Consider the following 21,182-nt stretch of genomic DNA (forward strand, 5'->3'; position numbering starts at 1 on the left):
CAGTAAAACCCAGTGGTTTAAAAGTGGCTCTCCTTACCTGTGCTGAATTCTGCAGGTGGCATCCATTGGAATGTAGGTCTGTGAGGAAAGTGTATTCATGGAAAGGCATGCTACACCTGGGAGAAAAGCCTTCAAAGGGAGCTGTCCTCAGATTGGCCAGGGATCCACTTTCTTAAAGAGACCATGCTTTTCAGATAGAAAAAGGTCAACTCTTAAATTAACAGGCACAATTTTGGTAAGGAAATCAGGATGGCCTATGTAATGCTGTAGCCACTGGCTTTTGACCATGATAAGGCTGAGGGCAATGAGCAAGGATATGGAGACAGGATCCCCAGCAGCAGATGGAGGTGGCTGCATCCCATCAACTGGACAGACCATCAGAGAAAGCAAGACAATGCTGCCAACCCAGAGTCTTCTGCAAAACACAAAACAATGTATAAGTGTCTGCATAGTGGGCAGCTGGCCAGAGACAACTCTGCCTCTCTTATGAGACTGCCATCGATCTGTGTGCTGTAATACAAGTCACTCTTTAACCAAGGGGTGAATGTACCAGTGGTGCTGGAGGTTGCACCCACACTAGGTGTTTATGCCAGATGTTCCTTCTGGGACTTGTATGGCAATCTCTCACTGTCGTATCAAAGAGGTCACCAATACTCCCCTCAAACTCTATAAAATGTAGGACATGCGAGGAATGCCAAGGGCTTCATTGCTATGGCAGAGCTCCAAAGTGCATTAGATTGCACAGATAGAACTGTTGAGGTATCCTCTCCCCAGCCCATTGTACACAACAAGCGTATGGACTCTACTCCTTCAATGTCCAGAGAGTCTGTGACCATTGCAGAGACAAGGAATTCTCAAATGGATGCAAAGTAGTGAGTTAATGCCAGTCCCAATGTCCTTAACTCAGCAGACTGTAGGGCTATTGCAGATTTGTTTGTATTGACTAGATAGATCAGAGGGTGCTGTTTAATACAATGCTGAGAAGGTCTCACACCTCACTGCAAGATGCTGCATGTCACACAATCCTGCCCTGCAGTGGGTGTGGAGGTGGTCAATTCTTAAACCTTTTTGAGTGGGAGCAGCGGCCGAGTAAAAGCGAACCCGGGAGACTACAGCTAAGGTAAGACAGTTTGTTTTAAAATTACTTAACTGTAGCGGGCAGCGGTGTTTTTTTTTCTCTCTCTCTTCACAGAAAGAGCGGGAGCAGCAGAGGAAGTGACGGCAAGCAGAGGGGCAGCCGGGAAGGCGTACAGTGAATATAAATACTTACCCTTTAACACCAACGATCATTTGAGTGGGAGCAGCGGCCGAGTAAAAGCGAACCCGGGAGACTTTTCACCGCAGAGAGCGGCGCGAGCTGGGCGGAAGTGAGGTTGGAGCGCAGAGCTGGTCGGGAAGGTAAGTGAGTGGGTGTGTTCTAGACCCCAGGTAAGCGACTCAGTGTTATTGACTCAGTGTTCTTGTTTTGGAGACAAAGTGTACAGTCATGGCAGCGCAGGCGGTGGAATGTTCCTCCTGCAGGATGTTTGAGGTAGGGGTGACCACCAATACTCCTGCCGACTTCGTCTGCAGCAAATGCAGTCAGATCCTGCTCCTCACTGAACGAGTTAGGGAACTGGAGTTGGAGTTGGATGAACTGAGGATTATTCGAGAGGCTGAGAGGGTGATTGATAGAAGCTACAGGGACATAGTTACGCCGGAGAACAGAGGTAGCTGGGTAACAGTTAGAGGTGGGAAGGGGAAGAAGCAGGCAGTGCAGGGTTCCCCTGTGGTCGTTCCCCTAAATAATAAGTATACAGCTTTGGAAACTGTTGGGGGGGACAGCCTTGCAGGTGTAAGCTGCAGTGAAGGGGTCTGTGGCGTGAGGTCTGTCTCTGAGACTCAGAAGGGAAAGGGGGAGAGGAGGAGAGCGCTAGTTATAGGAGACTCTCTAGTTAGAGGGACGGACAGGCGGTTCTGTGGACATGGGCGAGACTCTCGGATGGTTTGTTGCCTCCTGGGTGCCAGGGTCCGAGACGTCTTGGACCGTGTCTTCAGAATCCTTAAGGGGGAGGGTGTGCAGCCAGAAGTCGTGGTACACATTGGCACCAACGACATAGGTAGGAAGAGGGGTGGGGAGGTCATTCAAGAACTCAGGGAGTTAGGCTGGAAGCTAAAAGCTAGGACAGACAGAGTCGTCATCTCTGGGTTGTTGCCGGTGCCACGTGACAGTGAGGCATGGAATAGGGAGAGAGTGCAGTTGAACACGTGGCTGCAAGGATGGTGTAGGAGGGAGGGCTTCAGGTATTTGGACAATTGGACTGCATTCTGATGAAGGTGGGACCTGTACAATAGGATGGGTTGCACCTGAACCAGATGGGCACCAGTATCCTGGGAGGTGGGTTTGCTAGCACTCTTCGGGGGGTTTAAACTAATTTGGCAGGGGGATGGGATCTGGACTTGTAGTCCAGCAAATAAGCTAGCTGTGTGTCAGGATGTCCAAGACTGTAGGGAGGCTGTGGAGAAGGTAGCACTGACAGGGAATACTTGCGGACACAGAGATGGGCTCAAGTGCGTATACTTCAACGCAAGGAGTATCAGAAATAAGGTGGGTGAACTTAAGGCGTGGATCGGTACCTGGGACTACGATGTTGTGGCCATCACGGAAACGTGGATAGATAAGGGACAGGAATGGCTGTTGGAGGTTCCTGGTTACAGATGTTTCAGTAAGATAAGGGAGGGTGGTAAAAAAGGAGGGGGGGTGTGGTATTGCTAATTAGAAATGGTATAATGGCTGCAGAAAGGCAGTTTGAGGGGGGATCTGCCTTTGGAGGTAGTATGGGCTGAAGTCAGAAATAGGAAAGGTGCAGTCACCTTGTTGGGTGTTTACTATAGGCCCCCCAATAGCAGCAGAGATGTGGAGAAACAAATTGGGAAACAGATTTTGGAAAGGTGCAGAAGCCACAGGGTCGTAGTCATGGGCGACTTCAACTTCCCAAATATTGATTGGAAGCTCTTTAGATCAAGTGGATTGGATGGGGCGGTGTTTGTGCAGTGTGTCCAGGAAGCTTTTCGAACTCAGTATGTAGATTGTCCAACCAGAGGGGAGGCCATATTGGATTTGGTACTCGGTAATGAACCGGGACAGGTGATGGGCTTGTTAGTGGGTGAACATTTTGGTGATGGCGACCACAATTCTGTGACTTTCACCTTGGTTATGGAGAGAGATAGGTGCGCACAACAAGGTAGATTTTACAATTGGGGGAAGGGAAATTACGATGCTGTAAAACAGGATTTGAGGAGCATAAGTTGGGAGCATAGGCTGTCAGGGAAGGATGTGGTGGAAATGTGGAACTTTTTCAAGGAGCAGATACGACGTGTCCTTGATATGTATATACCTATCAGGCAGGAAAGAAATGGTCATGTGAGGGAGCCTTGGTTGATGAGGGAGGTTGAATGTCTAGTAAAGAGGAAGAAGGAGGCTTACATAAGGTTGAGGAAACAGGATTCAGACAGAGCAGTGGAGGGATACAGGATAGCCAGAAGGGACCTGAAGAAAGGGATTAGGAGAGCTAAGAGAGGGCATGAAAAATCCTTGGCGGATAGGATCAAGGATAACCCCAAGGCATTTTATGCGTATGTGAGAAACCTGAGAATGACGAGAACGAGGGTAGGTCCGATCAAGGACAGTAGTGGGAGACTGTGTATTGAGTCGGAAGAGATAGGAGAGGTCTTGAACAAGTACTTCTCTTCAGTATTTATGATCGAGAGGGACCGTATTGTTGAAGAGGAGAGTGTGAAACGGACTGGTAAGCTAGAAGAGATACTTGTTAGGAAGGAAGATGTGTTGGACATTTTGAACAACTTGAGGATAGACAAGTCCCCCGGGCCTGACGGGATATATCCTAGGATTATGTGGGAAGCAAGAGAGGAAATTGCAGTACCATTGGCAATGATCTTCTCGTCTTCACTGTCAACGGGGGGTGGTACCAGGGGACTGGAGAGTAGCGAATGTTGTGCCCCTGTTCAAAAAAGGGAATAGGGATAACCCGGGAATTACAGGCCAGTTGGACTTACTTCTGTGGTAGGCAAAGTAATGGAAAGGGTACTGAGGGATAGGATTTATGAGTATCTGGAAAGACACTGCTTGATTAGGGACAGCCAGCACGGATTTGTGAAGGGTAGGTCTTGCCTTACAAGTCTTATTGAATTCTTCAAGGAGGTGACCAAGCATGTGGATGAGGGTAGAGCAGTGGATGTAGTGTACATGGATTTTAGTAAGGCATTTGATAAGGTTCCCCATGGTAGGCTTATGCGGAAAGTCAGGAGGCATGGGATAGAGGGAAATTTGGCCAATTGGATGGAAAACTGGCTAACCGGTCGAAGTCAGAGAGTGGTAGTAGATGGTAAATATTCAGCCTGGAGCCCAGTTACAAGTGGAGTTCCGCAGGGATCAGTTCTGGGTCCTCTGCTGTTTGTAATTTTTATTAATGACTTGGATGAGGGAGTCGACGGGTGGGTCAGTAAATTTGCAGATGATACGAAGATAAGTGGAGTTGTGGACAGTGAGGAGGGCATTTGTCATTTGCAAAGGGACTTAGATATGATGCAGAGCTGGGCTGAGGAGTGGCAGATGGAGTTCAACCCTGCCAAGTGTGAGGTTGTCCATTTTGGAAGAACAAATAAGAATGCGGAATACAGGGTTAACGGTAGGGTTCTTAGTCAGGTGGAGGAACAGAGGGATCTTGGGGTCTATGTACATAGATCTTTGAAAGTAGCCACTCAGGTGGATAGAGTTTGTAAGAAGGCCTATGGAGTATTCTCGTTCATTAGCAGAGGGATTGAATTCAAGAGTCGTGAAGTGATGTTGCAGCTGTACAGGACTTTGGTTAGGCCACATTTGGAGTACTGTGTGCAGTTCTGGTCGCCTCACTTTAGGAAAGATGTGGAAGCTTTGGAGAGGGTGCAGAGAAGATTTACCAGGATGTTGCCTGGAATGGAGAATAGGTCGTACGAGGATAGGTTGAGAGTTCTCGGCCTTTTCTCGTTGGAACAGAGAAGGATGAGGGGTGACTTGATAGAGGTTTATAAGATGATCAGAGGAATAGATAGAGTAGACAGTCAGAACCTTTTCCCCCGGGTACAACAGAGTGTTACAAGGGGACATAAATTTAAGGTGAAGGGTGGAAGGTATAGGGGAGATGTCAGGGGTGGGTTCTTTACCCAGAGAGTGGTGGGGGCATGGAATGCGCTGCCCGTGGGAATGGTAGAGTCAGAATCATTGGCGACCTTTAAGCGGCATTTGGATAGGTACATGGATGGGTGCTAATCTAGGATAGAAGTTCAGCACAACATCGTGGGCTGAAGGGCCTGTTCTGTGCTGTATTGTTCTATGTTCTATGTTCTATGTTCTAAGATGTGACAGCACCCTCATCAGGTGAGGACATGGGGGAGAATGAGAGTTGCTGGGGAACAGGAACACTCACGACAGCATATGGCGCTCGATCCATATCAATGTTTGATCAATTGTTAAATTTAAATCTGAGATTGAGATCTGTGGTACAGTTAGAAAGGCAATTATTACTTGGTTCAAATTTTGTCGATTTGTGCATATGCAGTACAACAGTGTTAGCTGTGCCTTCAGTCTTTGGAAGGACATGTTTCAAGTGATGCTCATTTATGTCCAGAAACATGTGTCAATTTATCTGGAAAATAAAATCTTTTGTTTCTAGCTCATGCTCATTGTATTCTTGTGACAATTTAGACCTTATGGTATAAAGAAAATTATTGATTTGCTTGTGCTTTGTGGCTCAAAGTTGAATGGAGAGGGTGACTATTATTGAGGAAATTAATGATTTCTTCATCTATTATCCTCTAATCGTGCTGCCTTGTGAGTCCAATTAGCCCAGCTGTCAACACAACACAGACAATAATGTTACTGTGTGACTGTGTCTCCAAATAGATGAGCCGGTGAGAATAATAAAGAGGAGCCCCTGAAAACTAAAAAAATAGTTGCCAAAAAAGAAAGTAGTCCTCAGGAATATCTCAAGAAGAATGTGTGAAGAAACAAAGTATTTCTGATCCCTGTAGTAGAACATGGCTCTCTAGGCTTCTTCCAGTATTCATTAGTAACTGGCAGATCAGCAGGCTTTTGAATTCCTAAAATGAAAATATTTAGATGACCCTGATCTCTCAGTGTTCTTCATCTCTCTTCATATTCAGAATGAATGTAGTGAGGGTACTTCACTTTCTGCACATAAAAAAGAACGATAGCATTTTGATTGATGTAATTTTCCTTTCTGTTGATTAATTCCTCAGATTTTCCAGTTTTCTCTAGCTTTTGTAAACGGAAAGCTTAGGAGCAGTGACATAGTAATGATGTCACAGGGCTAGCAATAACAGAGGCCCAAAGTAATGCACTGGGGCCGTGGGTCTGAAATACACCACTGCAGCTGGTAACATTTGAATTCAATTCATGAAACTGGAAAATAAAGCTCATTGCATTGCCATAAACGTATCTTATCCAGTACAACGTACATTTGACTCGCAGCACGTAGTAATGTGATTGACACTTAACTACCCTCTGAAGTAACCAAGCATGCCATTCAGGGCAATGTTAGTGACGGACAACAAATGTTGATCGTGCCAGTGACATACACATCATTTGAAAAAAAGAAAGATAAATAGATAAAATAAAGAATTTAGATGGAGTTTCTTTACATGGTGGGGGGAGGTGGGGGGGGATGAGTATGTGGAACTTGTGATACTGAGTGATTGAAGAAATAGCATGATGTCTTTAAGGAGGTTTTGATGGAGACATAAGGAAGTAGGGGATAGAGGAGCATGAGGACATTGATCATGAGAATCTGAGGAGTTTCAGGAGAATTAAGAATATCAGTTGAGCCAACTGACCTGTTTCTTGGCCATAGCTTCTGTGCCATTATCACGTTTCCGTGGTTTTGGCACAAGGTGAAGAACATCAGAAACCACAGGCCCCTGATATCTCGTCCTTTTAAATTAATTTACAGATTATTAAAGGTTGTAGTCCAAGGATATCCCAGAGCAGCATTCTTTCAGCGAATGTCAATATTTATCTCACTGCTCAGCAAGTGCCTTCTGTGGAATGAAATCCCAAAATACTAATGCTGGAAACAACAACTCATGCTAGAAATGGCTTTGTTCTCAGCTAAAAACAAGAATCACCCTTTTGCCAAATCAGTTGTTTTCCTCTGAACACTGCATTTATTTACATTTAAGTGCTGTTGAGATTTCAGTAAAAGCAGCAGAATTGAAAATGTCACACAAACTGTGAGGCTTGGGTTCCTCAATGGCTTCTGATGCCAATGTTTAACTGGCAGGGAGCTCTTTGACTGTCGACCAAGGAGCAGCTTTAAATACCATTTCAAGTATATATATGCGGGTGTATATATGTTCTACATATACATATGCTTTCATATCCATTCCAATGGACAGACTTCAAAGTGACAAGCAAATTATGTCCTTTAGACCATAGCTACAATGAATCTCTCCTTCTCTGTTTCAAAGTCTAGCTCCAGATACTTTTACACTTGGCCAAAATGTAGGTGGTGTAGTCCAATGAGTACCCAAATATCCCTCGATCAACACAGAGAGAAGAATGGTCAACTAGGATTCATAACCAACAACACAGAATTCATAATAAATCTGTAAACATAAGAAAAGAGAAAAAGAGATCATTTAAAACTTCAGGTGCAGATTCATTGTCAGGATTTTCTTGAGTTCTGGTGCAGGATATATCAAATAGGGCAAGGCATAAGACCAAATCACCATTTCCAGTTCAAAGCTTTGGCCAATGGATGAGAAGGGAAGTTGCAAAGAGAAAAGCTTGGAACACTATTCACATAACTTTGGCCAAAGAAGAAAGTTGCAAAACAACAAAAAAAAGGCATTGTCTATGTTTTACTTTAGATTGAGGGCTCTAAAAAGAGTCACAGACATTAATTATAAAAATAGGATGGTGATGGAAATTACATTTTGATTTGACTTCCATATTTTTCAAATAAAACTAATTTATGTTATAAATATTTTTGCTGATAAGCATAATGAATCACGAGTCCCTTGTCAAAACTTCTCTGTTCTTTCCCTGGCCTCTGTGACAAAGCTTGCTGGTGTAAATGAGGTGGGCAGGGAGGTGCACAGCAAGCAGGGAGCCATGTATCACTATGGTCAAGCCTTAGGGATCCTGCCTGGCTGTGTCCAGTGTGTAATGTTGTTCCATGTGTAAGGAACTCATATATGTGGAAAATCCAAAAGAACCATGGATGCTGGAAATCAGGGGGAAAAAAACAGAATTTGCTGGAAAAGCAGAGCAGGTCGGCAGTATCAGTGGAATGAAACCAGAGTTAACATTTCAGGTCCGGTGACCCTTCCTCAGAACTGCTAACAGTGGGTCCTGCAGCCTGCTTCCTTACAACCCAAGATACCATACTACGCCCAGTCCAACTGTGGTGGCAGCCATTTTCCTTGTCATTGTGTACTTTTGATTTCCGGCACGATGCAGGGTAACAGTGAACATTTCTTGTCTAATGGCTTCCAGTCTCTGCCTTGACATGTCGGTGTGATCCTGAACAACCTGTCCCCTTTTCTGGTTTCCCATCCCATGAACCATGTAGACTTTGCATATCCAATTCTCACCTGTCAAAACAGACCATCACATGCCTACCTTTCTACCCCAGCCCTTGGCATACTGGTGACCATGCCAGACGTGGTTAGACATTGTCTGTCCCATGAAACCAGAGAGCTCCTGACCTTTTTGCATGACCCCATTCTCATTAACCCTTTCTCATATCGACCCCCACTTGCAGATACTGTTACCCCATTCACAGTTATCAACCCCGTCCCCTGACCTCCCCCATCTCTAATCCTGAAGAACCAGTTCCCATGTGGGGTTCCTCTTTTCTCTCCCAGCAACCTTTCCCACTAGTTTCTGTGGAGAGACTGAGCGTGGCCTATATCCTTGGGTTACCTAGCTGGACAGCTGCAGAGTCCTGACTAATGGCAGTATATCACATTGACTATTCACTGCAAATCACCCTGACAATTGGCTGCATAATGGCTGCATATCTCCCTGACTATTGGCTGCATATCTCCCTGACTATTGGCTGCATATCTCCCTGACTGATGGCCGCATATCTCTCTGACTGAATTAGAATTTTTGAGTTAGAATCCCTACAGGCCATTCGGATCAACAAGTCCACACCGACCCTCCGAAGAGTAACCCACCCAGACCCATTTCCCCAACCCTATTATCCTATATTTACCCCTGACTAATGCACCCAACCTACACATCCCAGAACACTATGGGCAATTTTGCTTGACCAATTCACCTAAGCTGCACACCTTTGGATTCTGGGAGGAAACCGGAGCACCTGGAGGAAACCCACGCAGACACGGGGGAGAATGTGCAAATCCACACAGAGAGTCACCCGAGGTTGGGATTGAACCCAGATCCCTGGTGCTGTGAGTGCTAACCATTGAGCCACCGTGCCGCCCACCGTGGCTGCATATCCCCCTGAATTATGGCTGCATATTTCTTTGACTGTTGGCTGCATCTCTCCATGATTGATGGCTGCATTTCTCGCTGCCTATTGGCTGCATATCTCCTTGATAGATGGATGCATAACCCCCGAATATTGGCTGCATATCCCCCAAAAAATGGTTGCATGTTTCATTAAAAATTAGCTGCATATACCCCTGATAATTGGCTGCATATCTCCCTGACTGATGGCTGCATATCTCTCTGACTAATAGCTGCATATCTCCCTGATGAATGACTGTATATCCCCCTGACTATTGGCTGCATATCCCCCTGACTAATGGCTGCACATCTCCAAACTAATGACAGTATATCTCCCTGACTTTTGACTGTATATCCCCCGACTAATGGCTGCATATTTCTGAGTATTGGCTGCATATCTCTCTGAGTGTTGGCTGCATTTCCCCTGAGTATTGGCTGCATATCTCACTGATTGTTGACTGCACATATCCTGAGTGATGGCTGCATATCCCCCCTGACTAATGGCTGCATATCTCCCCAACTATTGGCAGTATATCTCCCTGACTTTAGGCTGCATATCTCCCTGAGTTTTGGCTGCATATCTCCCTGAGTATTGGCTGCACATCCCCTGATATAAGTGGCTTAAGGTAGAAACTGTATTATCATAAAGCTACTACAAACAAAAAGTAAAACGTCTATGGACTTTTAAATCAAAATGAAGAAATTTTGCATTCCACATGCATATTCCTCATCACATAGTTACAAACTTGGCACACTGTTTGAAAAGCCAGTAATACCACAGACAACAAGGCTTAATGTTTTTACAGTGCAGTTGAGGAAATTTACATCTATTCAAGTGATTTTAAGGTATTTATCTTCAGCATCCTCAATAGCACACACTGCGGAGAAACACAGAACTAGTGGCAGCAACATCTGGCTTTACACAGTTCACTGTGCTTATCAGAAATTACAATCTGTTTCATGACTGCAATGACGGCAAACATGACAATTTCACCAGTAACGCAACTGCAAAGCTTGTGCCAGTGTTATGAATCACCAAGCATTTGAATTAACAGATATGTCAATCTGGAGATGGGTCACCTGACGATCTGATAGAATGGCACCGTGAAACTTAAATAAACGTTATTTCAGGGCAAGGAGAAATACTGATTCATAACTCACATTGATTTCTGCTTCATTTAACACAGAAAGAAATCTTTCACTTTTGTGAGACACATGGCAGTTTGTAGGTAATGGAAAGGTTAGTGGCTTTATAGTTTGAACCAATTTTGCAATTCTTTATGCAGGATATACAGAAAAAAAATAGATTATTCAGCCAAACGTGTACATTCTGGTATTTATCCTTCACATGAGTATTTTCTCATCTCCTGCAATTTAAATCTATCCATCATAGCCAACTATTCCATTCTCACTTAAACAATTATCTAGCTGTCCCTAAAATGCGTTTGTAGTATTCACTTCGACTGTTCCCATGACAGTGTGTTCCATATTCTTACCATTCTTTGAGTAAAGGTGTTTCTTCTGAATTCCCTAGTGTTTAGTTTGCTTCTTCTATGGCCTTACTAAGCTGTGCCACAATGTTTAGTGATTGATGTATTTATATTCCAAGATGCCTTTTGCATCTATTCCCCTAAACCTGCACTATCCAAGTATTCATTCTAGCAAAAATGTACCATAGCCTCCCACATTTATTTGTGATATTCATTGCTTCACCTACTTTGAAAGGGAAAACTGATCTTTGATGTTTCAAAGATTCAAAATACAACAATTATTAGGTTCAATTTTACCGGTTTCCCATAGGAGTCATGAACTGGTGAGATAATTCCGCCAATCACGATGTACCGTCCTGTCTTGTGCAGATAATCACGGGCTCTTTCTGAAAGCAGAAACAGGAAAAGTTGAATTTACAAGATACAGAGCTATATGTCTGACCCAATCTTCACATTTCAATTCATTAATCAAACTGCATCTAGATACAATGACAAGCTTTAAAGGTTTCATCTAAACATATTTGGGCAAATCTTAGGAGTTTGGAAAGAAATTCAGATTTTTTTGAGGCCATTATAGAAAGCCCAAAGAAACGTCTTAAAACTGGCTTCTGCTGCAAGGAGATTTTGCATTTTAACAAATATTTCCTTCAATAACTCCAGGCACTTATGTATTTTCTTCAACATCTCAAAATGCTTCGCAGGAGTGTTATCAACTAAAGTTTTCCATTGGGCTGCTAAAGCTCTGGTCAAACAGGTAAGCTTGAAGGAACCTCGCTCTGAAGTGTAGTGTGGTTCTAGCAGATTGTAGATTTCAGCAAAGACCTCCTCAGTGTAATGCAGATGTCTTACACACTGTTTTTCACTCAGCTTCAGGTATAAGATTGGCTCCCTTAATTGTCGGGTGAATATGGCCTCCATTTATTGAGACCCATTCATCTCTTCCTCCTTCTTGCTGCAGCACTGTGCATCACCTCTGTTCACTCTCTGTATCATAGAATAGTCCAAGGGGAAGTACATGCCACTGCACCCACTTGCTCCCAAGACAGCAGATTCACCATCATCACCTGCTGCACCACTCCTTGTAAACATGTGTGACTGTGAAGGAGGGTGTGGCCATGCAGGCTGCTCTCAGGTTGGACTACATCAGCTTGTGGTTCAGGAGGGCTTCGCTCTTTCAACACTGAATGGGACAGCATCAAACAGGGTCCTTCCATGATGGAGCAGGCAGTAGCTGTGATATCTACAACTTGCCCTCTACTGTTGCATAACTTGGGTCACTGAGGATCTGTATTCCAAAAGAACTGAAAACATTTCATTTTCTCTTGTTAGAGAGCAATCTGCAGAGCAAGAACATGACTTCACGAGGAGTACAGATGCCTCCATGGAGCAAGGGCCCAATAATTGCACATTCACACTTTGTGGATAGGAAAAGGCTTTGTGGGTGACCGTTGCCAGGTTAAAAGCTCAGATAGTGCAACCTGTGGGTAGGGCTTTGTAGTGTGGATGCAGCTGAGCAACATTGGCAGGACTGGCAGTGCTGCCATATTGGCATTGTCAGTAGGAGGGCACTGCCTGTCGTTACAACAAGAATTAGACATCAGGGACAACAGCCTCCACAAAGGAACTGCACTGCAAACCTTCTGCTTGCAGAGACCCAACCACTGCGGTTTAATGTTGCCAACTTCATAAAACTGTTCACACAGCTTGTGTATCAGACTTCCTATTGTGCAGTAAATTTCCTTCCAATCCTCAGCTTTTAACACAGCAAGGGCCCGGACACTTCTGAAAAACTTCTACTGGTGTAAGGTCACTAAATTCATTGTGGTACTGCATTCAGTTCCTCAGGGTAAGACTAATGGTATCCACCTCCTCAGCTATCTGCTCCCAATGGCTTTGACAAATTTGACTGCAGGGCCTTCTGCAACCCACCTCTCCCCCTCCCCCCCCCCCCCCCCCCCATTATGGATAGATCACATCTGTTATCCTCTCCACTTCTTCGGTTGCGGTATCCAGTACAGCCTCAACAACATTGGAGCATGCTCTCCTCCCTGGTGCACCATAATTCACTCTGCTTCCTGCGCAATGTTACAAAAACTATTCTCGGCAGAGTGCTGCTCCCATTGTGTGGAATGGGCTTGAAACAGGCTTACTTGCAGAAACTGGTGTCCCCAGCTGAGGGGTGCAACCACTGACAAGTGCATAGTGCTGGCTAGCATATAGCAACCACACAGTTGAACAGGGAACACAATGCTGACATCTTGTTTGCATCAAAAGCAAAGGCAGTGGATTAATCACACTTCAGTATCCCTATGCCTGTTTTGGGATCTATAAAATCTCTCTTCCAGACCCAGAATGAAAATTGAGCATCTGGTTCATTGCATCGTACAAATACCAAAGTTTTTTAATTACTAAACTTACTTAACTTGATTGCTTTCCTCCTGATATCTTGTGGCAAAGTCTTTATATTCACTAACAACTGCCCTCACAATTCAAAAATCTTAGTTATGGTTCTTTTTCAATCTTTTCTCTTTCAACAAGAAATTCATTAACAGGCTTCAGAGTTCACCCAAAATCCAGAATCATCCATTAACGCTATTCTTTCGCTCCTTTTTTTTAAAATAAAATGGGCAAACATCAATTTACAGAGCAATTCTCTGACAATGGTATGTTGTGAATTTCTAATCTAAATGAAATATAAAGTAATTTTGACTATCAATACAGTCAACATTTTTTAAAATGACAAAATTTAGTTCTCTCTTTAAATTCATATGTTCAAGTAGTTATTTACAAACAAATTAGGTTTTGATGAAGTACTCGTATTAAATGAATGATTTATGGTTCTGCAGTCCCACAGTGGGCTTTGTTCTCGAGGAGTGCAGGTGGTCTTTTTAACAATTAGTGAATAAGGATATAAAATGGATTTTTTTTTCTGAGGAACCTAGACGGCTTTGTATAAAAAAAAAATAAAGCTATAACTCTCCCTTTAAATCCCTGTCCTTTATGAATATACAGCTATAAAGAAGCAAGAATATTTTTATATTTCCTGCTGTGTCTTAATACTTCATAAAAACAGAACTGAATGGAAAAAAAATCTGTTTTTACTTTGAACCAAAGTTACATAGTTTGTGGTTAACATTAAATCAAAGAGGGTTGGTTTAGTTCAGTGGTTTGATAGTTGGCTTACAAAGCAAGGTGATGGTAACAGCTTGGGTTCAATTCCCATCATTAGCTGAGGTTACCATGAAGAACTCTCCTTCACAACCTCTCCCCTTGCCTGAGACGTGGTGACCCCAGGTTAAACCACCACCACTCATCTCCCTCTAAAGAGAGAGCAGCCCATTGGTCTATGGCAACTGGACTTGATCAGACCAAAATCTGCAGTTTTTCTTTGAAGGAAATGGGATATAAAAATAGGCAAGTTTACTAAATTGTATACATCTGAAAAGTTCAGAAATGTTCCGAAGTTCAGTTCAGTTCTGAAGAAAGGTCACTGGCTTGAAACATTAACTCTGCTTTCTCTCCACAGTTGCAGCCAAACCTGCTGACTTTCGTCAGCAATTTCTGAATTTGTTTGCTTCTGGTCTCCTGCATCTACACTTCTTGGTTTTATTTTTGGCATGGAGAGATGATTGACTGATTAACAGGAGCAAAGAGTCGGCATAAATTGGTCTTCACCAGTAAAACGTAATGAGTGGCGTGTCACAGGGATTAGTGCAAGGACTTCAACTGTTTACAACTTATGTAAATGGATTAGAAGATTGCAAGATTTGCTGATGACACTAAGGTAGGTAGGAAAATAAGTTGTCAAGTGGACATAAGGAAGCACCATAAAGATATAGATACACTAAGAGACCGGGCAAAGATGTAGTAAATGGAGAAAATGTGGAATTGTCCACTTTGATGGAAGAACAGAAGTAAGCATATTTTCTAATCAATGAGAGATTGCCACGCTCTGAGGTGTAGAGTGATCTGGGTGTCCGCAGGAATGAATTACAAATGTTGTGAATGCAGGTACAGCAAGTAATTAGGAAAGCTAATACAATGTCGCCATTTATTGCGAGAGGAATTCAACATAAAAATAAGGAGTTTGTGCTTCAGTTATAGAAAGCACAATTGATCATTTTATTTAAGTAAGGACGTAAATATATTGAAAGCAGTTCAGAGAAGGTGACCAGAATAATACTTGGATTGAGAGGGCTATCTAATGAATAAAAATTAGACAGTCTAGACATGAATCTGCTGAAGATTAGAAGATTAAGAAATAATTTTGCTTGAAACATATAAGAAAATAGGGAGCATGGTGGCTCAGTAGTTAGCACTGCTGCCTCACAGTGCCAGGGATCTCGGTTCAATTCCAACCATGGGCGACTGTCTGTGTGGAGTTTGCACATTCTCCCTATGTTGGTGTGGGTTTCCTCCCACAATTCAAAAGATGTGCAGGTCAAATGGATTGGCCATGCTAAAGTGCCCATAGTATTAGGTGCATTAGTCAGAGGGAAATGGGTCTGGGTGGGTTACTCTTTGGAGGGTTGGTGTGCATTTGTTGGGCCGAAGGGCCTGTTTCCATGCTGTAGGGAATCTAATCTAATTCTGACAGAGTTTGACAGTGCAGACATGGAGAGGATGTTTCCTCTTTTGGGAAAATCCAGAACTAAGAAACACTGTTAAATGGTCGCCCAATCAAAACAGAGATGAAACAAGTTTTTATTTTCTCTTACAGGGTCATGAATTCTTGGAAGTCTGTTGGTAATAGGTGGTGGAAGCAGAGTATTGAATATTTTTAAGGGAGAAGTGGATAGATTCTTAAGCAAGTGGACAGAAGAATATCAAGTATAGGTGAGCATACAGATTTGAGATTCCTATTGGATCAGCCATAATCTTACTGAATGATGGACAGACTTGAGCAACAAATGGTCTCCTGTTCCGAATTCATCTGCTCAAATGTACAGCCTGGAGATTTTGTTAAAACAAATTTGGAGAGCTTCCTATATTTACACCTCACTTATTTCTACTCTAAGTCTCAAGCTAATCATAGATGTACATGTAACTTACAATGAACCACAGAACGCACTATATGCTATAGATCTTACTTGCAAGTACTCGGGTTAAATATGTAAAGATTGTTACATGCATTGACAAGTCAAAGTCTATCTGTGTTATTCTATAATTTGACCACTGACAAAGAAAACGATTTGTAATTTATTTAGCTGAGTTAGCTTTGGAGATTGTATTTGGGACCAGACCCAATCAGGTTTCTATATTTTGAATGGAGAATCGCTGCACTATGATAATCAACTGGCATAGGGTCAAACCAATAATCGGGTCACACAACGCAAGTATGCAGCATCCTTCAAATGAATATCAGGAAATACCTTGAATTGACTCCAATGTAAACATTAAAACCAATTACATAAGAGTGCACTAGAGTCCTGCAACCATAAACAAAAATGTTAAATGGCAACTAAATGAGTTGTACCTTTTGGAAGGAGGTAGCAGAAATAAGTTATAAATACTATTGAGCTAGTAAATGTACAAAGTCTTGCAATACATCCAGGATAAACATCTATCAGGAAGGTATCTAAACTTGGCTATTCTAATACACTCCTGTCTAGCATCCTCTGCATAAAATTGAGTACTTCAGGAGTATTCGATGTCCAAACTCACAACAAGTCCTGTTCACCATCTCTAATCTAAACTGGTGTTAATCAGGCAACACTTTGCATTTGAAATTCCCATGCTTGTTTCCAAATCCCATCATGGCCTCACCCATTACTATCTTTGTACTCTTCTCCTGCTCCAAACCCCAGTGAGAAATCTGCGAGTACTGTTTTTTTTTAGCAGCCATACAGTAATCATTTCACTATTAGAACTGAGCCTTCAGTTTTAAAGGCCCTAAACTCCGGAATACCCTCCATCAACCCATCCAGCTCTCCACTTGATTATCACTCTTTATATGTAGCCTCCACAAATACCATTTGCAAATATACCGACAGCACGCTGTATATACCTCCTGTGACTATCCATCCCGTGCTCATCTGTACGCGTCCCCACTGATGTTCTCACCTGAGCTCTCTGCAGCTGTACTCAGATACCACTTCATTGTGTGGTGATGCTGGTACACAATCAGTCCTGGCTGTAGCCCATTCGTGGCTGCTGGGTCACCTCAGCTGATCCAAGCTCTCATCTAGCCTTGAAAGTATGCACAGGGACAGTAAGGCAAGTAGGCATCAGATCAAATGATGCTGCTCCTATATCAGTGCTTGCTAGAGCTCTCACTCCTCCTTCTCAGTGGATTGTGACTGTAGCAAAAGGGGGAGAGTGGGGTGAAGGGCAGGATGAGTTTATACAAGAGGTCCGTCTTATACAAGACATCGTACCAGATGTCAAGATGACGGTGAACTGGGAAGAAGGGGCATAACAGAAGAACATATCATCATCCTCCATGTGCTCAGTGATAACAGATGTGGCAGGGTCCAGCAACTGGCCTCACAATGTGGAGACACAGCTTCTCTGCACCCTGGAGATGTTGGTGCCCTTGCCACCCACCAGCTCTACTTTGCTCCTTCCTATTGAGTTCTACATTCTCTGCCAAGGAAACAGATCACTGACTGTGTAGCACTGAACTTGGGGGGATAAATACATTGTAGCTGAATTGATAGAGGTTTGTAAAGGAAGCCAGCAGTGGGTTTGGACTGGCAGAGTTGGTAGATGCATGAGGTTGACATCTGGATGTTTGGCATGTCCTGAATGCTAGGATTAATGCTGGAGTTATGGGGTTGGGAAAGGAGGTGGGAATGTGTGTGTTGGGGATGGGGAGACATTGACCTGGGTGAGAGACTGTTGGAGATATACAGAAATGCATTCGCTGGCCTTCATCACTCAGATTTCTTGTGCCATTGCTGCCAGGTCCTTGGGTACAGCCTCCTTGCACTGACATCTCTGATTTGATGATCCCAGTCTCTTTTGGGATCATCCCCTAGGGTCACCAAGGCCTCTATAGAACCACGCCATTTCTCTGCCTGTCCTTCTAACTCTGCTAAAAGAGCCTGTCCAACCAGTCATCAGAAAACAACCCATCAATTCAACTCTCTGAAAGAATCATTCTCATTAGGAGTGCACATTACCTGTATTCTTTAAAGATTTAAAATGTTATCAAACAAGTCTGATACAGCTTTGCACTCAGCTGAAGATATAACACAGCTAGCCAACATTAAAGGAACTAACTTTGCATCAATATAAGCTGATCAGTAAAGTATATCGTTACGAAGTTGAAGGCATGTACTGTACCTTTAAGAGAGAGAATGATGTTCTGAACTGAGAGATTACAATCACTTGTACGTATGACTAGATGGTAGTCCCAGGGTGTACTGGAAAATTGAGAATATATAACATTTGGCTGTGAAATGGATACCTGAGTTTGGTTGCTGTCTTGACAACAATTCAAATTTAACCAATCAGTTTAAATTATGCCCCAGGATACTAAAACCTAATTGAGTTTGAATTTATTGTTTTGCCAACATCAAACTAATGAGACAATTCAATTTTGGGGTATATAAGAATGTGGACATTTAGTAAACTGGTCAGAGAGCAACTGCCGTAGAGCAAGTGCTGGAGAGCTAATTGTCCATCTAACATCTTGCACTCAAAGAAACTAGAAAACATTCTCTACCAAAGGTACATTTTCTGTGAAACATACTCACGGTAAAGAGAAAGATGACCCAGGATGAGTGAAGACAGAAACTGTGGAATTTTGAAACTAAATTGATGTAATTTTAATAAGTGTCTTATTACAACAACATATTTTTATAGAGTGAGTATTGTATCCGTTGCAGTCTCCTCTACATTGGGGAGACTGGACACTTCCTAGCAGAGCGCTTTAGGGAACATCTCTGGGACACTCACACCAATCAACCACACCACCCTGTGGCCCAACATTTCAACTCCCCCTCCCACTCTGCCGAGGACATGGAGGTCCTGGGCCTCCTTCACCGCCACTCCCTCACCACCCGACGCCTGGAGGAAGGACGCCTCATCTTCCGCCTCGGAACACTTCAACCCCAGGGCATCAATGTGAACTTCAGCAGTTTCCTCATTTCCCCTTCCCCCATCTCGCCCCATTTCCAGACTTCCAGCTCAGCACTGTCCCCATGACTTGTCCTACCTGCCTATCTTCTTTTCCAACTATCCACTCCACCCTCTTCCCTGACCTATCACCTTCATCCCCTCCCCCACTCATCTACTGTACTCTATGCTACTTTCTCCCCATCCCCACCCTCCTCTCACTTATCTCTCCAACCCTTCAGGCACTCTGCCTTTATTCCTAATGAAGGGCTTTTGCCTGAAACATCAATTTTACTGCTCCTCAGATGCTGCCTGAACTGCTGTGCTCTTCCAGCACCACTAATCCAGAATCTGGTTTCCAGCATCTGCAGTCATTGTTTTTACCTACCTTAGAGGTAGATAGTAAGCAGTTAAGAGACAGGGGGTTTAGTTTTGTGAATAGTTTTTGCTTAATGTTCATTTTTAGACTTAGAAAATAAATTGATGTTATTTTCTTTAAATGGTGGAATTTGGGAGTTCTCTGTCACTCACATTTTAACACATTATGAGGCGAGGTGAGCTGTTCTGAGTGTTTGGTTTAATTAGCAGAAAAGGTTCACTTCTGCATTGTGATAGTATTCTGAGAACTTTAATCAAGATCTACTTTAATTGTTTCCCTATGTTGTCAGGTTTTTGAACTTGATACATCAGACTTTACACACACTTCCCTTTCTATGTCCTTCTATATTAAGTCAATACTTAGCATCTATCAAAGATAAATTTTATTTTCCATTTGTCTGATCCATAATCAATTAACATATTTTTGTCTGTAACCCCTACCTTTTAAGCCAAGTTTAAATGATACAAAAGTAGGGAAAGTGATGAATGTGGGACAATAATGTGGATTTGAGACAGAAACGCAAGACTGACCCCTTGCAGAATTCCAATCAACAAGCCCCATGGTCTAGCAATTATGGAGAGTTTTGCATAGAAGAAAAAACACTGCTTAAACTGCATCTAAAATAATTAGGAGTAAATACATTCATTCATTAAGTGGAGCCCAAGACAGGGAATCAGAAGAAAACCAAATAACCGAACAATAAAATAAAAAGGTGTCATTTACACAATGGGCGAAACTTGTACAAGGAAAGGGAGGTGGATTTACATGCATGCAGAGAATTAAAAGGGTTAGGATCTTATCATCACCCTGTTCTCCTCCAGATTTCACCTGGATGGATATGTAGGCAGCTGATGGGTTAGGCTTCTAAACATTATCATAGGTAATTCAATTGTATTTTAATCATGGATTCTCAACATAATTGAGAGTGAACCAAAGTCCTCAGCTCACTGAAATGACTGCACAGTGTGAAGTGTTTCTTTATTAAACTGACAGGCAAGGAAGCCTTTGAAGAGTTTCAGTCATGGGCAGGGAAGAGGTGGCTTGCTCGTTGCACTCCTTCTCGCCACTTGATAAATCATTGTATACTTCCTGAAAGTATCTTCAATTCCCCCTGTCCTAAACTTTCCTTAGCTTCAACTGTATTTCCCTGTTGGCAGCCTTTCTCATGGAAAAAGAACAGCTTATACAGCATTCTCTTGTACTTCTGCTGGGATCAGGCCAAGTATCAACATTAACACCAGCACTAGCTCCTTTCAGTTCTGATTACATGCCAAATCACAGGCCAGAGGAAGCAAACATTCAGATCCAGATCTCCCTAACACCCATCCTGCCTGATCACCCTCTGAGTTACTCACAGGATGCCTAGGCTAATGTTCTGTGGACAGAGGTTCAAATCCCACCACGGTAGCTGGTGCAAGTTAAATTCAATTCTGGAAAGGAAAGCTAGTCTCAGTAATAGTGACCATGACACTTCTATCAATCCTCAGAAAAATCATAAATGGTTCATCAATGTCCTTTAGGAAAGGAAATCTGCTATCCCTACCTGATCTGGCATTATTGTGACTCCAGCCCAACAACAATGTGGTTAATGGAAGTTGACCTAGTCAGTGACACCCGCATCCCACAGTGTTTGTATTACTGGTAGGTGTCACCACTCTAAGTTGTGCCGAGAGGCAATGTAGAATCTGTGGTCTCTGGTAATCTGGCAATTCTTGGG

The 21,182-nt window shown here is 43.0% G+C and overlaps 1 protein-coding gene across 1 annotated transcript in view; it reads right to left on the reverse strand.

Annotated features, from left to right (window-relative positions):
- nmnat2 (nicotinamide nucleotide adenylyltransferase 2) overlaps positions 1-21,182 on the reverse strand; it is a 287,688-nt gene that overhangs the window by 169,976 nt on the left and 96,530 nt on the right. Inside the window, exon 2 of the mRNA XM_072573940.1 lies at positions 11,323-11,411. Coding sequence (XP_072430041.1) covers positions 11,323-11,411 — 89 coding nt within the window. The remainder of the gene's footprint in view (positions 1-11,322; positions 11,412-21,182) is intronic.

Source organism: Chiloscyllium punctatum, chromosome 7 (assembly GCF_047496795.1).
Source record: "Chiloscyllium punctatum isolate Juve2018m chromosome 7, sChiPun1.3, whole genome shotgun sequence".
Lineage (NCBI taxonomy): Eukaryota > Metazoa > Chordata > Chondrichthyes > Orectolobiformes > Hemiscylliidae > Chiloscyllium > Chiloscyllium punctatum.